This window comes from Indicator indicator, chromosome 2 (genome assembly GCF_027791375.1).
Source record: "Indicator indicator isolate 239-I01 chromosome 2, UM_Iind_1.1, whole genome shotgun sequence".
Classification (NCBI taxonomy): Eukaryota; Metazoa; Chordata; class Aves; order Piciformes; family Indicatoridae; genus Indicator; species Indicator indicator.
This window is the reverse complement of record NC_072011.1, coordinates 60,462,082-60,483,710: the sequence shown is the minus strand read 5'-3', so window position 1 is coordinate 60,483,710 and position 21,629 is coordinate 60,462,082. Positions and strand designations below refer to the sequence as shown.

The following is a 21,629-nucleotide window of genomic DNA, read 5'->3' as shown; positions in this document are numbered from 1 at the left end:
GCCTAGACTGGTCTTTATCCTGGCAAAACTATGTGGTAAGCTATTGTACCAGCTGGCTTAATGCTAAGCAAGCAAATACTGAATAGACAGGTATGTAACATCACAATCACAGGGACATGGAACAGGATCTGTTGTGTGATTGCTTCAATCCCTTCTTCTTTTTCTTATACCTTTTTTCAAAATAAAGCTGTACATTTCATAGTATGATCAGTGCCAGAAACAATTCTCAGCACAAATTCCTAGAGCTGAGTGCTTTATAAAGCACTATCATCACCATTTACTGGCTAAGGTACTTACCCAGAATGACAAAATAAATCAGGAAAAGATACTTGGATTAGAATTCAGGTCTTTGAGAACCGTTGTGCCTTCCTAGTTTCTTGTTCAATGTTTTCTGTAATGGTGGGAACTGTTAATGTGTTCGAGGGTGTGGGAACACCAAGACTTCAGATCTATCTTTATTGACCTGTTTTGAAGCACCCACCACTACAGCACCCACACCAAAGCCATAGAAGAGTGCTGCCTGTTACACACTGCAGTGCCAGCAGCTTGATTTCAGTGGAGACTGTTCACTTTTGAAGATTGCTTTCTCTCCCAGCTAAATACATTGTAGGTCCAGGAAAGATCACATCAAGGTCGGGTCACCTGCATAGTGTGAGGAGTGGTATCATCAGTGTCAATATCCAGTTCTCCCTGTTTCACTTCCATGGAAATTGTGAGGCCATTCTGTGAGCTGTGACCACAGTATTACAATGTGTGTTCTCTGTAGTAAAACCTTCTTGTCTTCTCTGGTCTGTCCAGGGGTTTGGGCCACGGAGCCTTTGGTGAGGTATATGAAGGTCAGGTGGCAGGGATCCCCAGCGACCCCACTCCCTTGCAGGTGGCTGTGAAAGTAAGTGACAGTGTATGAGTTGTCATGATGGTTTCATGCACCTTTCACCCTGAAGTCCTAATGCATTATAAAAATGAAGATAAATTAAGCTTTACTATAAGTACTGAAGGATGTGGCTAGAAAGGTTGCTGCTGTGTTGCAACACTTCACCAGAATGACAGTACAGCTTATAGCACATGGGCTTGTGAGACTATTGAAAGAGGTCTGTAAGTAGTAAATAGGCAAAGATTTCCCATATAGCTGCAGCAAACTGCAGGATGAGGAACAAATCCGTCCTCTGTCCATCCTCCACATGCTACACCTCATGTGGTAAGCTGTCCAAAGCCTTTGAGTCATAGGCCAAAAGTCTTCACGGGGCCAAGAAGAGCTGGCACATACATCAGAGCCTGCAGAGAGGAGGTAGCTGGCTTTCCAGGAATCTCACCACTCCATTATAGGATGGATATGCACTGAATGTGAAGATAAATCCTGAGAGACCCTGATAGGGTTCCCCCTGCCTTCAACAGCCTACCTAGCTTTTTTTTCTTCTAGAGGTTGCTTAGCAGCACAGGCCTAATGCTGGTTATAGTTCATAGTCTTGCTGGAAGGTAGGAGCATTGAACTGTGAGACTGCTCAGGAGCTGTGGTCTTATTCCTCATCCTCTCTACAGCAGTCCCATACATTGTGCACTCTGGGCTATTTACTTTGCTGGGAGGAGGATGACAGTGATGTTGATGGGCTATGTGTTCTGATGGTTACCTTTCAACAGGCTTCACAGTCCAGTTTAGTAATGGTTTAGCTGTTACCTCAGAGTGAAGTTTCTTTTAGAGAAACAAGGATTGATGCAGACCATGTTAGTACTGTTGATTGTGTCAAGTGTTCTACATCTGTAACGTTAAATATCTTCTCCTCATCAACCCCTTCCTTCTTTTCCAGACGTTGCCAGAAGTGTGTTCAGAGCAAGATGAGCTGGACTTCCTCATGGAAGCTCTCATTATCAGGTGTGTACGAATAAGATGAACAGCACTTGTGTAGGCTTGCAAAGCCCAGCACTGTAAAGAAAAAAGGTGTTTTGAGAAGTGATATCCATGCAACACTTCCATACAGCAGTTTTAGCCTATGGCTATCAGTATTTTACAAAGAGGAGAGGTATTACCATTCTTTTTTAATCTTCTTACAAATGAAGAGGCACCAAATTACTAAGGATTACATTTTCAAGAGGGTCCACACTCATTTTCATTCTCCAAAGTGAAAATCTTTAGTTTTCAGAATTGATAATAGGGTCCTTTGATTCCTTTTAGAGGTTAGAACGTGAGGTAAAACTAACCCGTAGGAGTTTGGGTTTGACTAATCAAAAATAATAGATGACACTGAGTTAATGCTGCTGTCATGTCACTTGTCAGTGGCAGTCCTGGAATCCATGGAAATGGATAATCATCACACTGAGGTCTGGAGAAATAAGGAACTGTTAGAGACTAGACCTTAAGGAATATCCCCTACCTAAGCTGATCCCTTATTGTGAACAACTCTGCCCTAGGCCAGCTTCTACCCCTTGCATAGGAAAATTAGGAGCAGACTTCGCTGTTACCAGACATTTTCTGCCTCCAATGACCCACAAGTCTTACTGTAGCCTGAAAAGGATGCAGAAGATAGGAAGAGGAAAAGTGGCCAAAAGCCACTCCTTCCTCACCTCTGGTTTTGTACCATGCAGATGGACACTGAGTGCAGGAGCAGCACTTTTGCTTTATCCAGTCACCCTGCCTTTAAGATTTGTTACTTTTTAAGCAGTCAATTACCTACAGCACAACATTTTGATTTGTGTTTAGTATATGTTGTAGTTTTCTGCAATTCATCATATCATACAATCAGAGAATGGCTTGAATTGGAAGGGATCTTAAAGATCATCTAGTTCCAACCTCCCTGCCACAGTCAGGGACCTCTCCTACTAGACCAGGTTGCTCAAAACCACATCCATCCTGGTCTCCAACACTTCCAGGGACGAGGCATCCACAGCTTCTCTGAGCAATCTGTTCCAGTGTTTCACCACCCTCATAGTGAAGAACTTCCTAATGTCTAATCTAAGCTGTGCTTTTTGGATTAAGAGTCTCTATAATTGAGCCTCCCTCTCTCCACAGCAAGTTCAACCACCAGAATATCGTGCGCTGTATCGGGGTGAGCTTGCAGGCGCTGCCCCGTTTCATTCTGCTCGAGCTCATGGCTGGAGGTGACCTGAAGTCATTCCTGAGAGAGACACGGCCCAGACCGGTAAGAAAAGAGAAAATGAATTTTATTTAGTAAGCTGCTGCCACGTGGCAAATACAGAACTATGGAAGAGCTGACCTATGCAGATGCTATTCCCAGAATTTTCGTAGAACTGTTGAAGTTGGAAGAGACCTTTGAGATCATCAAGTCCAACCACTAGCCTAGAGTTCACAATCCACCACTGCTGCTAAGCCACTATCACTAAACCATGTCCCTCAACATCACATCCATGTGCCTTTCAAATACCTTCAGGGATGGTGACTCCACCATCTCCCTGGGCAGCCTGTTCCAGGGCTTGAGAATCCTTTCCATGAAGAAATTGTTCCTAATATCCAGCCTGAGTCTCCCCTGGCACAACTCAAGGCCATTTCCTCTGGTCCTGTCACTTATTGCACATGAGAAGAGACCAACCCCCATCTTGCTCCAGCCTCCTTTGAGGTAGCTGTAGAAAACAATAAGGTTTCCCCTCAGCCTCCTCTTCTGAAAACTAAATATCCCCAGTTCCCTCAGCTGTTCCTCATACAATTTATGTTCAAGGCCCTTCACCAATTTCATTGTTCTGCTTTGGACACCCTCCAGCATCCCAATGTCCTTCTTGTAGTGAGGGGCCTGAAGCTGAACACATTACTCAAGGTGTGGCCTCACCAGTGCCAATACAGGGGTACAACACTGTCCTTATCCTGCTGGCCACACTATTCCTGATCTGGGCCAGGATACCATTTGCCTTCTTGGCCACCTGAGCACACACTGCTGTGCTTTAGCAATTTGTGTTGCTAGAGGGTCAGTGTGGGACCAGGACAAAGTGTACAAGGAACAGATGCTGCTGGAGTTATGCAGAGGTGCCTCATCCCAAGCCTTTGGTAGATAGCACTGGAGATATCCAAAGAAAGAACAAAATCCAAGTTTTCAAGCCCAAGAAGTTAATGTCTACTCTTACCCTTCCTCACACGAGCTCAGGGCAGGTCTGGGAGATGCATTGAGCTAATAAAGATAAATCCATTATTTAAACTGCCAGTCAAGTGTATTTCTCTGGATATCTGCCCAGGCATGGGCAAGGAGAGAATCTGAGCTGGAGCTGTTGGCTTAATGGCAAATATCTTTAGTCCAGAGTTTGAAAGGTTTTCTCACTGAAATCAGCTTTAATAGGAAATGACAGCAAGCTGGAAATGTGTGAGAAATAAATTACAACTTTTAGAAAAGAATCAGTACTTCAGATTAATAAAGTCTGCACCAAGTCCCTGGATCAGAAATACACCCAGATATTATTGAAGTTTAGCACCAGGGCCCGGCTTCATGCTTCATCTCTACATTTGTTTGACACAGGGCAAGATATTTTCAGTGCAAGAGAGACATAAATTGGCTCTTGCAGATACAAATAAGATTATTGCCCAAGGCATCTGGAAACAGATCAACCTTGTGAGTTTGTTATCATTGGGTTTTTTTTTCCCCCTTGAAATCTGGTTTTCAGACACATAAAATGTTGCTCAGGACCACCACAGTTTTTCATAGATTGCAATAAAGTGGAGCTTGGAGTGAGGTGGGGGTTAGTCTTTTCTCCCTAGTATCAGGTGATAGAAGGAGAGGAAATGGCCTCAGGTTGTACCAGGGGAGGTTTATCTTGAATATTAGGAAAATGTTATTTCCTGAAAGAGTGGTCAGGCATTGAAACAAAGCTGCCCAAGGAGGTAATGGAGTCACTGAAAGTGTTCAAAAAAATATATGGACCTAGCACTTCAGGACATGGTTTAGTGACCATGGTGGTGTTAGGTTGACAGTTGGACTCGGTGATCTTAGAGGTGTTTTCCAGCTGAAATCATTCTATGATTCTATGCAGGTGGCACCTGTCTGGCTAAGAAGGCTAAATACCCAGAAAGTCTTTGTAAATAGAGGTTGGTTTTCTGTGGTACCTAGAGATGCTTATACAGGTAGGCTGAACCTGGGGGTAGGTGAATGGGGAAATGAGGTGCTTTGCTCCAAGCTGCCAGGACAAGCTCTGCTACATGTGTGAAGTGAAACAGGATGCTGTAGGGCAAGGACATTCATCACTTTGCAATGGTAGCACTTTTTTGGCTCATTATATCAGAGAGAGAAGCCAGCACTGTAATGACCAGCATCTTATAAGGAGCACCAACAACATTAGTCCTGAACAGCAGGAATTTTTACCTACTAGCAGAGAAATGAAGCAGTTGGGTTTTTGCAGATGACAAGCTCTTAATCTTTATGGGATGCAGTCATGGGAGCTCTCTAATCTGAGGTGAGGGTTGTGTTTTTCCATATCCCAGTCATGCAAGCAGGCATGCCAGGGCTTCCTTTTCTGTGAGCAGCTCTGTACAGCCCCTGTGAAAGCTAATGTCAGAAGAGGAAGGTTCAGCCCAGGCACAGCATAAATTACTTCTTTGGTACATATCTTTCTGCCTTCACGGAGACTCCCTTTCATCTTCTTTCTTTGTCTTTCCTGACCTGTTTGAGGTTTTCTGACACTGACCGTAACTACTACAACACACTTGCAGATCCTCCCCTCTTCCTGCATTTACCTTGCTCCCAGAAGTGAAGCAGACCTGGGGCTGCTGCTGATGTTTTCTGTCTCTCCCATGCCCGTCACACTTTGGGAGAGCTGAGGTTCAAATGCAGATGGGCAGCTTGGAGAGCAAGTTTTATGAGGAATAGCTGAATGAACTGGGGTTGTTTAGTCTGAGGACAAGGAAGCTGAGGGAAGATCTTCTCACTCTCTACAGCTACCTGAAGGGAGGTTGTAGTGAGGTAGGTGTTGGTCTTTTATCCCGAGTAACTGCACCAGGGAGGTTTAGGCTGGACATTAGGAAAAATTTCTTCACTGAAAGTGTTGTCAGGCATTGGAACAGGCTGCCCATGGAGGTGATTGAATCACCATCGCTGGAGGTGTTTAAAAGTCATGTAGATGTGGTGCTTGGGGATATGGCTTAGTGCTGGACTTTGTAGAGTAGGGTTAATGATGATCTTGAAGGTCTTTTCTAACCTAAATGTTTCTATGATTCTAAGCTGGAACAGACTCAGAAAAGCTTCCTCTTTAACACCTGAGAGAATGTGGACAGCCTGACTGTGTGCAAACATAGATCCACATATTTCTTCTTCAGTTCTAACTTCCTTCCTCTTGCTTGCTCTACTTCTGCTACTGTTCCATGCGGTGGCTGCCTGGCTACAGTGGCAGGTAATTCATAGTCTGGCTGCCAGGACAGCTTCTGAAGGCCTAATGGCAGCTGTGAGTGCCAAGACACCAGGCTCTGCTGCACGTTTGACTGCTAGCTTAGAAACAATGAAGGCAGGAGACTGGCTGATGAGAGATGAGATACGTGTGGGGCGTTGTGCTCTGGGAACCAGCTATGGAAGTGGATTTTCCCCCTGCATATGCCTGAGGTGTGACAGAGTCTCCTCAGCACTGCCAGACCTATCTTTGCACTGCTCTTAATGAACCAGGAGCTGCTTTGGTCCTCCTGTTTCTCATTCCAGGAACACAGGTAGATGGCAGGCACAGCAGGCTGGATGTGTAGCTTTCCAGGGACATTAAAGGAAGGAAAAGACAAAGGGCAGTGCAGAGTAAACAGGCTGTGAGGAGCGTTGCATCTAGCAGGAATCATTTCACCACACAGGACGTAGCTGACTGCCTCGGTAACAGAGGTGCACTGCTTACTGTGCAGTAAGCATCATATGAATTACTGTTGTCATTTCCCCCTGCTTTTTCCCAGTTCTCTATTTTCCAGCTGATTTCCTTACCACCTTGTCTTTCCCACCTCCTTCTGCTTGCAGCCTGATTGCAAGAGATTTACGTGTTCATTCTCTACCTGCCTCCCCCAGTCACTCTCCCCACTCCCCTGCCAGTAACTTTGAATTCATTTGCCAGTTTCAGTCAAATTTAATAGAGATGTGAAAGGTATTAACCTGTCATTAATTCCCAATGCTCAAGGAAAGAGAAAGCACCATACTAGAGTGACCACTGTGCAAAACAATTGTCTTGTTTGGCTTGCTGCTGGCCAGTGAGAACCTGTGCGACCTGAGGGAAGACACCCACAGCATACTGAAAAGTGTGGAAGGGAGCAGAGGGAATAGTGGAGGAGAAGGTGAAGTGAGGGAAGGGGGGACTTAAGACATTGCAAGGGATGTGAAATGGGAAGCTAGAGCTACCCCAGGAGGTATCAGGGCATGATGGCAAACTTCAAGGGAGGTCAGGATGCTGCCAGCACAGATTATTTGCTGCATGCTGTTTGTCTGTGTGAAAGAAATGTGCAGCAATATTTTTTTTTCTGGGCTCCAAGCAGGAATGATCAGATGTGTAAGCCAAATGTTCATCCAACATCACAGATACAATACCAGTGACTGTTGCTGGGATATTGTCAGTTTATGCCAGCCCAGTCTACCCCATGAGCTTCGGGTTCATACTTCTCCAGGGGGCCAGGGTTTACAGCCCTGAAGGGTGCCTGTGTTCCATTTCTAATGAGGTTTCACCTCTATTACAGGACTACCTCTTCCCCTGGAGAAAGGCAGTCTGTTAGATTCAGAGACTCATTATGAGCTTTGCAGAACTGTCCATTCTGGGAAGTTCAGTGCTGATCTCTCTCACACACAGCACAGCAACCAAAGAACAGCTCTGGAAGATAAATCATACACAGAGAAATGATTCCCCTCCTTTGTGCTGTGCAGCCTGTTGCACAGAGCAGCGATTACACTGAACAATACACAGAACTCCCTTCACCTTTAGCAAGATGCAGCCTCACCTGGGGAGGTGTCACACTGCTGCTCTGAGCAGTGGTGCATTGCAGCTGCCATTGCCCATTCATCTGGGGAGCAAAAGCTGTAAAGTGAATCCTTTGGTGTCTCAAGGCTGCTCCCCTTGCAAAACGAATCCCAAACCTCCATTTTTCAAACAAATTACATGGCTAAATTGCCCTTGGCTGGGCAGTCACATCTGTTTTAGGACTGTATTTAGCCAAATAAAAGGTGGAAGGAATTCATCTAAGGGGGGGAAGGAAGGGGGGAGGGGGAAAGGGGGTACTGAGAGAAAAAAATGTTCAACTCAGCTTGAGGCTTCAGTCTGCTGACTGCCCTGCGATTTTATAGCTCAGGTCTGGAATCGATGGCACAGTAAAGAATGAGGCTTTTTACCTCGTTTTCACTTCTTTTTTTTGACCCTTCCTCAGAAGAGGAGGGAATGGGTAGTCTGAGATCCTCACTTCCCTTTGGTTATGCCCTGAAAGGGATGAAGTTGGCATCTGCAGCCTTTCTTACTGTAGCCATCTTGTGTAGCTGGTGAGTCACTTGAACTCAGAGTTCAAAAAGGTTATTGCCCCCTTTGTCACAGAAAGGAGTGGAGGGAAAGGCTTTATGCTTTCAGGAAATGGTTGGTCTACAGAAGGAAAGGTTTAAAGGGAGACACAGTCCTGTGTTTTAAAGAATCAGTTAAGTGTAAATATGCAATGAACTTACTGTGTAAATAAACAATATATAGGCAGGTGATGTTATAGCACTGAAAAAAAACCAGACATTGCTCACACACAGATGAAGTATTTTCCAATTATTTCATTAGTCAGGTATCAAGGCCAAGTTTTTCCTTATCTTACTGGAAAACATGAAGATATTTTTAGGTTTTACCAGCCAGTGTCAAATGTTTAAGTACTGTAGAGCCTGGACTTATTTCCAGTCCCAGTTAGCCATGGTTTAGATCAAGTGGCATGGTCAGCATGACATCACATCAGCTGGAGATATGTTGGGTCTCTTGGAGCAGGTCCATAGGAGGGCCACAAAGATGATCAGAGGAATGGAGCACCTCTCCTGTGAGGACACGCTGAAGGAGTTGGGTCTGTTCAGCCTGGAGAAAAGAAGGGTCCAGGGAGACCTTATAGCAGCCTTCCAGTACCTGAAAGGGGTACAGAAAAGCTGGGGAGGGACTTTTTAGAAGGGGCAATGGTTTTAAACTAGAGCAGGGTAGATTTAGGTTGGACACTAGGAAGAAGTTTTTCACTGTGAGGGTGGTGAGTCATTGGAGTGGGTTGCCCAGAGAAGTTGTGAATGCCTCATCCCTGGAAGCATTTAAGAGCAGGCTGGATGAGGCTTTGACCAGAGTGGTCTAGAGGAAGGTGTCCCTGCCCATGACAGGGGGGTTGGAACTAGATGGTCTTTAAGGTCCCTTCCAACTCAAGCCATTCTATGATTCATCACAACAGACAGGATGGCAAAGCCAGCAGTCCCTGTCACTGGTTTGTGTGTGGGTGGAAGAGACTCATGGGCAGAATGGTAGGTGTCATAAGAGAGAGCAAGGGAGTGGGATAGGCTGGTATGGCCCAACTAAGACCACAGGTGAAGACTTAGTTAGCAAATGGCTGCTGTGGAATAAGCAGTCACTGCCACCCAGTTGTTTGTCACCACCCCAGTGGCAGCAGTGATTTCCTCCTCCTCCCCCACAAGACTGGTACAGGGCTCACTGATTCACACCTCAGTGCAGAAGCTGATGCTTTGGCTTCAGTGGCCAGCAAACACCAGCCGGTGCAGAGCCTGCCCTTTGCACTACAGCATCTGGCTCCTGCTGGCAAGGGCTGTAGACTTCATCAGAGGGGCAGGAACAAGGAGTTGGCAGCCTTAGTCTTCCATTGCCCTGGGCTATGCAAAGCTGTGTCAGCGCTCAGAGGGGCAGGACAAAGCCTACACAGATGTGGAGGAGGGAAAGAGCGATTGTGACTCATGCCTTAAACAAAATGTCATTCTCATTGTTCAAGGTGACTTTAAAGAAGAGCTAACAGTAATACAAAGAAGCTGAGTGAGGACCAGTTCAGGCTACAGATCTTGAAAATCCTGCTGAAAATTCAGAAGTGACCCCCATGGGAACTGGTGGAAATTCTTACATTGGGTATCCCAACAGACGTGGGAATTCATAGAATCACGGAATGGGCTGGGCCAGAGGGACCTCCAAAGGTCATCCAGTCCAACCTCCCTGCATTCAGCAGAGACATCCCCAACTAGATGAGGCTGCCCAGAGTCCTGTCAAGCCTCACCTTGAATATCTCCAGGGAAAGGGCCTCAACCACCTCCCTGGGCAACCTGTTCCAGTGTTCCACCACCCTGATAGTACAGAACTTGTTCCTAACATCCAATCTAAACCTGTTCTTCTCCAGCTAAAAGCCATTGTCCCTTGTCCTGTCACTGCAGGCCCTTGCAAACAGACTCTCCCCATTCCATCCTTCTTGTAGGCCCCCTTCAGGTACTGGAAGGCTGCCATTAGGATGGGATCCAGCTGTTCTGGTTCTGTCCCTAGGATGTGTGTGATGTTGTGCCTGTGCATCATTTTCATGGATAGGAGCTCTCTCTTGTGCATTTTTGCAGTCCCTTTGTGCAATAACATCTGAGCTACATCACTTGTTGGCTGACTCCCAGGGCTGTGTCAGTGAGGGATCGTGCCACATTCTTGCTTTTAACCCATGTTTGTCCCTTGTCTTTTGGCAGAACCAGCCCTCCTCTCTTTCCATGCTGGACTTGCTCCATGTGGCTCGTGACATTGCTTGTGGGTGTCAGTACCTGGAGGAGAACCACTTCATTCACAGGTAGGTAAGCACACCTGTGTCAGCAGGGGCATGACTTGCGTACCTGCCAGCACTGGTTTGTAGTGCCCTGCTCCATATGTTTATGTCCTGCTGCACTCTAGTGGCTGGATACCTTTAAAGAAGGGAGATGCCATCAGAACAATAGAAGCAGTTAACAGAAAAGCTCTTTCTGAATATGGTTGCAGTGGTCTACAGTTTCACCAAAGATCCAGAGCTCTAAGTCCCTGCACTTGTGCAGTCTGATTGTCTCCTCTGCAGATGGAAACAGAGTCTTAAGACAGAAGTCATCAAACCTCTCCCCATCATGAATTTTGCTCAGGGCCTTTCCACTCATTCTGGACCCCTTTTCTTCTCCCTCTCAAAAGAAGCATGGCCAGCAGATGGAGAGAGGGGATCTTGTCCCTCTGCTCTGCTCTGGTGAGACCTCTCCTGGACTAGTGTCCAGTTCTGGAGCCCTCAATACAGAAAGGACATGGACCTGATGGAGCAGGTCCTGAGGAGGGCCATGAAAATGATCAGGGAGTTGGACCACCTCTGCTAGGAGGACAGGCTGAAGCAGCTGGGGTTGTTCAGCCTGGAGAAGAGAAGGCTTCAGGGAGACCTAATAGCAGCCTTCCAGTACCTGAAGGGGGCTACAAGAAGGCTGCAGAGGGACTGTTTGCAAAGGCCTGCAGTGATAGAATGAGGGGCAATGGTTTGAAATAAGAGTAGATTTAGGTTGGCCATTAGTAAGAAGTTCTGCACTATGAGGGTAGTGGAACACTGGACAGGTAGCCCAGGGACATAGTTGAGGCCCCATCCTTGGAGATATTCAAGGTCAGGCTCAGCAGGGCTCTGGGCAACATGATCTAGTTGAGGATGTCCCTGCTCACTGCAGGGGGGTAGGACTAGATGACCTTTAGGGTCCCTTCCTACCCAGACCATTCTGTGATTCTATGGAGTGGAGATCATAGAATCATAGAATGGTAGGGGTTGGAAGGGACCTCTCAAGATCATCTAGATCATCAAGATCCTGCCAAAGCAGGATCCCCTAAGGCAGACCACACAGGATCATATCCAGGTGAGTTTTGAAAGCCTCTAGAGTAAAAGACTCCACAATTTCTTTGGGCAGCCTGGTCCAGAGGAGTAAAGAGAGACTGGAGTTCATTCTTCTGACAGAGTGACCCACAAGATATGCTACCATGTTATTCAGACCCCAACGTTTACTTCAGCCTAGCAGTGGTGGAACTGGGATTTTACCTGCATACGTAGATTCAGGCCAATCCCTTCTTCAGTCTTCAGAGCAACACCTGCACATTGTTGCTCTTCCTCTCCCTGACATCACCCACTTGACAATATTTGATAAGCATGCTAGGAGCAGGGCAGTGGATCATTCCCCAGAGAGCTTCAGAGAATCACAGAATTGTTTCAGTTGGAAAAGACCTCTAAGATCGAGTCCAACCACTGACCCAAGCATAGCCTCTAAACCATGTCCCAAAGTGCCATAGCCACACCTCTTTTGAATGCTTCCAGGGAGGGCAGCTCCACCACCTCCCTGGGCAACCTGTTCCAATGCCTGATCAGATGGTTCGTGATGGGATTAGTACATTGCTGGAATCAGCCCCACTGCTTGCAATCTCTTAGAGACTTAAAAACAACTCCTGAGATAAAGGGAGGCTTCAGCTGGAAGATGCCAGGTGAAGTTTAAAGGGGAAACGTTACAGTGTGCACCTGCTTCTGCTGTTGGGGCAGACTGGAATTTGGGACATCATGACTTGCCCATAAACATTGACTCTTCTTGGCTGCTGGGGCTTCTCTGCTGCTCGGGAAGTAGCTGCTTGCTATTCTTTGTTTTCTTACTGCTTTCCAAAATTGTTGAATGATTAAGTGGTTCTTCTCTTTCTGTTGCTTTTCCTCCCTCTCCTTGTAGGGATATTGCTGCCAGGAACTGCCTCCTTACCTGTCGAGGGCCTGGGAGAGTGGCTAAAATTGGAGACTTTGGAATGGCCCGGGATATATACAGGTAGCAGAGCAAAGCTCAGGGTATCTGCAAGGGGAAGCTCACTGAAAGGAGAGAGAAGCAGTGTTTGTGCAGGGGAGCAGGCTTCTGTGCTGCTCTGCCCAACCCTAGCAAGGCAAGAGTGGAGAGGAGCCACCCTGATAAATCCCAGATAATGCTTTGTTAGCGTTTGCCTTCACTAGTGGTTTAACTCTGATCTGGAGACTTCCCACTCCTGACAGTTTTCTTCTGGGTAATGAAGTCTGGTGGTCATGGAAGGCATTTTTCCTCCCTCTTGTACTCTGTCCTCAGTTTCTTGTCTTCACTTTCTCCACAATGAATGGCATTGATGTGCACTTTTGTTTTGTGGACCCAAATCATTTTGAGTTTAATCCCTCTCCTTGATGCTACCTCTGCCCCTTTGGTTTGGTGTCACCAGTAAATCTTCTCAATTTACTGCAGATAAAGGAGGAAGGTGCAGAGGAAGGTCAGGAAAATGTAATCACCCAACCTGGAACTCAGCCAAGACACAGGGTTAACTACTCTGCTCTTGCAAGAAGTGCCAAGAAATCTCTAATGACCACGAGCAGTGAGGGCTGCAGTTTGATTTCTCATCTTCCATACAGCACCTCCAGAAGTGCAGCACCATGTCCTGCTGTGTTGAGGAATTGATTTGCCTCTGACTCCGAGGAAGGAATGCCTTGTACTCAGTCACCCACACAGTTTATTCCAGCACCTTGCCCTCTTTTTTCCTGCCTGGAGATTCTCCTGTGCAATTACTAAGCCAGGACTGGCTCTGCTTAGCTGGAGATCTGACAGTAACACAACCTGAGGTGATGCAAACAGTGCTGCCTTCAAAAACCCCAAGTGTGTCAGAGCTGCTTTTGGTTTTTTATTTCCTCTCCCTTCACAAAGAGCCCCTCCTCTGTCCCACTGTCAGGAAGGCACTCTACTGGGACAAAGCAGCATCTGTCACTCTCACACAATCAGCAGCACCAGTTCCCAAGATGAACACTTTGGTGTTTTTCAAAGGTGCCTTTGAAGTCTTCATGTGTTTATGTGCCCAGGAATGTCCTTTGGATGGCCAGGCTGTGTGGTTACGGACAATGAGCTGGCACAAGCAGCCTCCTGCAGCTGCCAGCACAGGGTTTGGGGCTTGCAGGTTTCATTTGAAGGGATGATGACAATGACACTTGCTGTCTCAGGAGCATGGGAGGTGTTTTTTGTTCCACTGCCCCCTGTCTAATGGCCAAGCATCCTCCTCATCAAGCTCCTCATTCTCAGAAAGGGTTTTGGATTTCACTTGTGGAGTTTTAGACAGGTTGCATATGGGACAGGCTTTGATTATGTTTGGTGGGCATGCTCAAAGTAGCCACGTGTGAGGTGAAGTGGAGATCTTGCTGTGGCTGAAAAGTGCAGGAGGATGTCTCTGAAAGCAGCAGTTTGCTGTGTGAACAATTCACTAGGACCATGCACATGGATAAGGACAACCTGGATTCACCAAATCAAGAGGGAGATGAGAGGAGTCCTTCCACCCATTCCCATTGTTTTTGTTGGAAAGAATAAGTCTCTTCAGCATTTTCTCTGCTATGCTGTTTCACCTAAATTAGGCTCATCATTTGAATATTTTCAATTAGAGAAATCCTGAATTTGTGGCATTCTCTGAATTCTTGCCTGACTGGTTTGTTTGCTTTTGCAGAGCCAGCTACTATCGGAAGGGTGGGTGTGCCATGCTGCCCGTCAAATGGATGCCTCCTGAAGCTTTCATGGAAGGAATATTTACATCCAAAACAGACACATGGTGAGCTTCCTTTCCTACTCTGTTCAGTCTCTCTTTGTTGTAACCCCTTCTGTAAATCGTGAATAGCTTAGAATGGCTGAGTTGGAAGGGATCTCAAAGATCATCTAGTTCCAACCCCTCTGCCATGGGCAGGGACACCTTCCCACTAGACCAGGTTGCTCAAAGCCTCATCCAGCCTGGTCTTAAGCATTTCCATGGGTGAAGTGTCCACAGCTTCTCTGGGCAATCCATTCCAGTGTCTCACCACCCTCACAGTGAAGAACTTCTTCCTAATGTCCGATCTAAATCTACCCTGCTCTAGTCTGAAACCATAGCCCCTTGTCCTGTCACCCCATGCCCTTATACACAGTCCTCTGGTTGTCCTGTGGCCCCCTTCATGTACTGGAAGGCTGCTATAAGATCTGCACAGAGCCTTCTTTTCTCCAGGCTGAACAGCCCCAACTCCCTCATCTTGTCATCATATTTTGTGAAAAACACAGGTTCTTCATTTTTCCTGTACTGAAAAGACAAGCTGGGTCTTTCAGAGACCTTGGACAAGACAAGGGAACAGAAAGATGAGACCTGTTCAAAGGCAGGTGCTGCAAGGGAGGTGAGGAGGGAGGGAGGTTGAGACAGATGCAGGTGCTGCTTTGCACCTTACAGGGAGGAAAGCTTAAGTTCCACACTGAGGAAAGCAGCACAGAAGACTTCATGCAGGATCAATGCTGCCAGTGAGGGAGAAGGGACACTGAGAGGCTGGGGTGCGTCCAGAGAAGGGCAATAAAGGTGGTGAAGGGTCTGGAGAACAGGCCTGGTGAGGAGCATCTGGGGGAACTGGGGTTGTTCAGTCTGGCAAAAAGGAGGCTGAGGTGAGACCTCTGGCTCTCTACAGCTTACCTGAAGGGAGGTTGTAGTGAATTGGGTGTTGGTCTCTTCTCCTTAGCAGTAGGATGAGAGGAAATGGCCTCAAGATGCACCAGGGGAGGTTTAGGTTGGATATTAGGAACAATTTCTTTGCTGCAAGAATGGTCAGACATTGGAACAGGTTGCCCAGGGAGGTGGTGGAGTCACCATCCCTGGAAGTGTTCAAGAAACCTGTGGACATGGCACTTTGTGACATGGTTTAATGGCCGTGGTGGTGTTGGGTTTATGCTTGGACTCAGTCATCTTAACAACACAGTTACACCTAAAATTTGTCTTTGTCTTGCATTGTGGGTTATATCTTCCTTCTGGCCTGCAGGAGTGCTGTAAGCTCCTGAGTTGGTGTTGACCAGAGGAGGGGGAGGGGAATTGGATGAACAGGAGGCAAGGACTTAGGATATTGTGGTGGGGAAGGGGCTGGTGGTCAGCGTACAATTCCTGAGCAAGGTCCAGCAGAGGGGTGGAGGTATATTGTCTGAACATGCTGAACTGCTGCCTGTCTGGTGCTATGTGGAAGAGTTTCCCATTGCTGCACATAGATCTTTGCAGTTTTAATCAAAAAGATGGTCATTTCCAAGCATCTGACCAGCTCAGTGCTTTGGAGGGGGGGTCCTGTCTCAGCCAGTGTCCCCAGGGCTGTTTTTATTGTGCACTGAGCAAGAGGTGAAAGCTGTGAGGCTCAGAGCATCAGTGGGGATACACTGCATGCAGAGCAGCTTATTCAAGAATGAAAGCTGGTCATAAGTGGTCACTGCTCCACTCAGTCCTGTCTCCAGCAGTAGCTGATGTCTCAGAAAAGCATGACCTGACTTTCACCTTCTTCACATCTAGTTGAGCCATGCTGAGTATGAGGGCAAAGCAATAATATTTATTTACCTGTACCCTAGACTTCACTCACAATCAGCTACCAGTATTTGTTAGGTGATTCAAAGTCCACCATTAGAGCTGTGGGGCTTCTTTATGACTGAATATGTCAGCAGTGAGCTCCAGAAGCTTCTTGAGCACAGCCTGCAAGAAGCAATGCTAACAGCACTGCACTTGAGGGCATCATGCCTTGGTGATGGTCATTCTCATCTCCTTCACTTTGTTTTCCCTTGCTTCTGTGTTCAGGTCCTTTGGTGTATTGCTGTGGGAGATATTCTCGTTGGGATACATGCCCTACCCTAGCAAAAGTAACCAGGAGGTTCTGGAGTTTGTCACCAATGGAGGAAGGATGGATCCACCTAAAAACTGCCCTGGCCCTGTGTATGAGATTTTAACTGTGGTATATTTATGCAAAAAAAAAAAAAAAAGGTTCTGTTTCAAGTGCTGTTCTGTAGTCAAAAGTTAAAGATTTTGAAGATTGATCTGTTTGTTGCTGATGTACCTTATTGGATTTTTGAGTGCCAGTGAATTATCTACTATTTCACTTCTCTGCCTGTTTTTGAGGCTAATTCAAGACCCCTTTAAGAAGCACTGGCCACTACTTGTTTGGTCAAAGAGGGTCCCATATTTCTGAGCCTTAGATTAGTGGTGAAACTGCAAGTGCATAAGGGCTGCTCACAGGCAGGGAGAACTGGGCTCCAGCATCTGCAGCCCTGCCTGCCCTTAGTGTCTAAGGGATTTGGGGTGGGTGAGTTAATTCTCTGGGCTCCAGCGTCTGCAGCCCTGCCTGCCCTTAGTGTCTAAGGGATTTGGGGTGGGTGAGTTAATTCTCTGGGCTCCAGCATCTGCAGCCCTGCTTGCCCTTAGTGTCCAAGGGATTTGGGGTGGGTGAGTTAATTCTCTGGGCTCCAGCATCTGCAGCCCTGCCTGCCTTTAGTGTCTAAGGGATTTGGGGTGGGTGAGTTAATTCTCTGGGCTCCATTATCTGCAGCCCTGCCTGTCCAAGGGATTTGGGGTGGGTGAGTTAATTCTCTGATGTGCTGTGGATTTCACCCCACTGGTGGCCATGTTTCCATGGTTACCAGTACCTCAACTGTCCAGCTCCAGGGAAGGCAGAGCACTCTTTCTTTTGCCAGAAATCAGAGTGGTGAGGTGTGCCTATGGTTTCTAAGCTGCAGTGATTAGCTGCTGTGTACCAAGAGAATCTGCTGGTTTATGAACCTTTCCCGTTCTGCTCTTTCAGTTACCGCATCATGACCCAGTGTTGGCAGCACCAGCCTGAAGACCGGCCAAATTTTGCCATAATCCTGGAGAGGATTGAGTACTGCACCCAGGTATTAATGTTCATTCATCTCAGATGAGATGGGTGGAGAGGGTTCTTCTTGAGGAGCAACCTAGGCAAGACAGAACATGAGATGAGAGGGTAGCATTGAAATACTGCAGTCAGCAATCTAGGAGACGGATGTCTGGCATCAGTGACTGGGATGTTTACCTCTGTAGGTGGTTGATCCTTCCTGTGCTGAAAGGCACAAGCTTACACAGCTTTCCAAAAGCAGACCTGGAGCTCTGCTTCTGCTTATAAAAGCACAGATTCCAACAAGCAGAAGAGCTGAGACAGGCCAGCACCTGTACACGTCTCACGTGTTTCGTGGCAGCCACTCCAGCCTGGTGTTTACCCTTCAGACATGGCCAGTGCTGAGCAGAAATGGTCCTGGCTCTCAGAAGCACAGAATGACAGGAGCTGGAAGGGACCTTGGAAATCACCTACTCCAACCCTCCTGCCAGAGCAGGTTCACCTAGAGTAGGTTGCACAGGACAGTGTCCAGGTGGGTTTTGAACAACTCCAGAGAAGGAGACTCCTCAACCTCTCTGGGCAGCCTGTTCTAGTGCTCCCCCAAAGCTCCTCCTCAAGTTTAGATGGAACTTCTTATGTTCTGGCTTGTGTCCGTTGCCTCTTGGTCCTGTCAAGCACCTTTTGTCCTCAGAGCACCCTTTGCAGGTGGCTTCTGTGGCTGTTGGCAGTTTTCTGACTCTGACCTTGCTGGAGAAGGCAGCTGGAGAGAGCTGGCCTAAAGAGTGGGAATTCTGAGGCTAGGCAATGGGGAAACGATGTGGATTTTCAAGGGCAAAATCTGATTTCTTTCTTTTCTATCACCAATTTGAACCTATGAGGAGTTTGGAATAATGTTTTGTTGCCTGCCTCCCACGTTTACTTGCCTGGGTCAGTTTGCTTCCCCTTGCTGCTTGGGAGGCTTGGCTCTGGTTTTCATGTGTGCTTAGATCCTGGGGTTGGGGGCACTGTTTTCTGCTCCCTATAGGTTGCCGTGGTGCCTAACAATCATTAAATGTTGCCTGGATCACCATGGTTTCTCTCAGTTTAATTTTCAAAACTGCTTAAGTAGCTGAGAACTGCAATCCCTACAGATTCAGGCTTTCAGGAGTCTGCCAGTATTGCCTTCTCTCTGCATTCCCACTCCTCTCTTGTTGTGTGAAGGCAATACTTTTATGGCTGAAACCTTTTCAATATTATCTGGGCACGTTATGAACTTGGAGATGATAGAGTAAAAAAAAAAAAAAAAAAAGGACATTCCCACAGGAAATTTTGCTGGACACACAAAACCCCCTGTTTTTCATTGGTTTTGTGCCTCTGCTGTTCTGTGGTGAGTTTTAGGGTTGCTTCTCTTTAGAAAGTTTGATTTTAAGGATTGTCTCCCTGCACCTCATGACTAACTGCACTTGCTCAGCATCCTCTGCATGTGGAATGTGGGCTCTGGGTTGTGGGAGTGACACTTTGTGACTGCAGCATGACAGCTGTCAGTGGTGTCAGGCTTCTGATCAAGTGATGGTAGCAGACTTTGAGAAGTTCTCATTCTTCTCTCTGACAGGATCCAGATGTCATCAACACTGCTTTGCCAGTGGAATATGGCCCATCAGCTGAGGAGGAGGAGAAGGTAGCGGTGCGCCCCGATGATCCAGAAGGAATTCCTCCTCTCCTGGTCTCCACACACGAAGACAGAAAGGATGAGAAGCAAACTCTGCCATCTCCACCACCCCCGCCGTCAGCCATCCCTGCTGGAAAACCTCTAGGGAAAGTGGGAGCCTTGGATCCACCGGTGCTGGGGAAGGTGCAGGCAGCCTCGGCAGGGGGACACATCAACATGGCCTATGCCCAGTCCAATCCCCCTTCTGAGCTGCACAAAAGCCGAGGCTCCAGGAACAAGCCCACCAACCTCTGGAACCCAACCTACGGCTCCTGGTTTGCGGAGAAGCAGGCCAGCAAGAGCAGTTCTCTGCTGGAGAAGGAGATGCCCGAGAGGGAGAATTTAGGACAGGAAGGGAACTGTACTGTGGGGCCCAACATTGTGACTGGCAGGCTGCCAGGCTCCTCCCTGCTATTAGAGCCATCTTCCCTAACAGCAAGCATTAAAGAAGTGCCTCTTTTTAGGCTCCGCCACTTCCCCTGTGGGAACGTCAACTACGGATACCAACAGCAGGGCTTACCCTTGGAAGCCTCCACTCCACCGTGCGCTAGCAGTTATGAGGACCCTCTCCTTAGAAACAAGAGTCACATAACCCAGCAGGGGCCATGAGAGCCCTCTCTACCTTCTTGACTTTTTCCCCCGTGTCCCCTGAGCCTTGAAGAGATGTCCTGTTACCCAATACACCACAAGCAAGGGATCTGACAGCGTTGGTTACCTTCCCTTTTGTGCCAACTTGCTCCAAAAGTGCCACCCTCAGAGATGTCCTTTCAACTAACCCGAGAGAGAGGCTTCGAATCACCAGACCCCCAACAGGCTCAAAGAAACAAGGGGGAGGGAGGATACAGGAAACAAATGTTAACTTGTGAGGCCCAGCTGCATCAACTCATAACGCATGGTTGTTGTCATGCCCTTCCTGTGAGCTTGTCTCAGTTGTGTGTTCTCTGCTTAAGTGTCAAAGCCACGGCTCCAATGCCTTGAGTGTTTCATGTCTGGGGTTTTTCCAATGCCAAACTCGTGGTTGCTGTGGAACACCTGGAGAGCTCCTGCAGCTGGCAAGAGGTTGTAGTGGGTTTGGGGAAAGCCAAACTGAAAAAAAAAAGAAAAAAAAAAAAGCTACATCGACAGCGTTGAATGGGGATGCAATGGCACAGTCCTGAGTTGTGTTCCAGCTACAGTCCAGTCTTCGGAGGTCCTTGAATGCACAGTGGTCATGGGGGTGCTGGCAGGGCAATAGGAGGACACTGGTCATGCTGCATCACTTGAAAGAGAGGAGGGGAAACATAGAGGATGGGTTGCGGGGGAGGGTTGTCTGCCTGGGGTTTTTTTTGTTTGTTTGTTTTCTTTGTCCTGTGCTTAAGAACAAAAACCCAGTAAAGCCCTTTAAAATTCATTCCATCCTACGAAAGTAGGAATCTCACCAGGAACTTGGGCATGTCGAGTGGAACCAAGGTGAAGGTTTAAAGGACCATGAGAGAAGCTCTCACCACACCCTGACAATGGGGCAGCCACCTGCATACCTCAGAGGGTTACAACAGCCTTCGGCATACCCTGTACAAAGAGTGTGTAAAGGTTGAAGAGGAGATCGTGCCACAATCCAGATGCCAGATACTGTCTGTCTGTGAGGGGTTTAGAGCCCTTGTTCTTCTTCATGGTGTCAAGACAAACACTGCAGTGACTCATTTTGTACACCTCGTGCATGAGAAATATTCCAGTTAAGTGTATTGTCAAAAATATAGATGTAGGAAATAATTCATGTGTAAAGATGATGTGCAGTAGTAACTTCAACTTAGGGTTGCAAGGGTTCATGTTTTCGTATGAAGGCTATGGAGCAGCAGCAGAGGAATGTGAAGGTGTCCTTCAGCCCCAAGACTCTTCGTTTCAGTGAAGTCACTCTGAATCCGGCCCTGGATCCAAACATTGAGGTAAGCTTCCTGTCTTCTTCATAAGGCAACAAACCAGGATGTGCACATAGAATCATAGAATTGTTAGGGTTGGAAGGGACCTCAAGGATCATCCAGTTCCAACCCCCCTGCCATGGGCAGGGACACCTCACACTGGATCAGGTTGCTCAGAGTCACATCCAGCCTGGCCTTAAACACCTCCAGGGATGAGGCTTCCACCACCCCCCTGGGCAACCTGTTCCAGTGTCTCACCACCCTCATGGGGAAGAATTTTCTCCTAACATCCAATCTGAATCTACCCATGTTTATTTTTGTTCCATCCCCCCTAGTCCTACCACTCCCTGACACTCTAAAAAATCCCTCCCCAGCTTTCTTGTAGCCCCCTTCAGATACTGGAAGTCCACAATAAGGTCTCCTCAGAGCCTTCTCTTCTCCAGACTGAACAGCCCCAACTCTCTGTCTGTCTACATAGGAAAGGAACTCCAGCCCCCTGCTCATCCTCTGCTGC

At 47.4% G+C, this 21,629-nt stretch overlaps 1 protein-coding gene across 1 annotated transcript in view; it reads left to right on the top strand.

Annotated features, from left to right (window-relative positions):
- Positions 1–19,829, top strand: part of ALK (ALK receptor tyrosine kinase) — a 383,537-nt gene extending 363,708 nt beyond the window's left edge. The window contains exons 21-29 of the mRNA XM_054397449.1: positions 799–889; positions 1,806–1,870; positions 3,005–3,134; positions 10,599–10,696; positions 12,606–12,698; positions 14,374–14,475; positions 16,486–16,620; positions 17,483–17,573; positions 19,125–19,829. Of these exons, the coding sequence (XP_054253424.1) occupies positions 799–889; positions 1,806–1,870; positions 3,005–3,134; positions 10,599–10,696; positions 12,606–12,698; positions 14,374–14,475; positions 16,486–16,620; positions 17,483–17,573; positions 19,125–19,829 (1,510 nt within the window). The remainder of the gene's footprint in view (positions 1–798; positions 890–1,805; positions 1,871–3,004; positions 3,135–10,598; positions 10,697–12,605; positions 12,699–14,373; positions 14,476–16,485; positions 16,621–17,482; positions 17,574–19,124) is intronic.
- Positions 19,830–21,629: the final 1,800 nt, after the last annotated feature.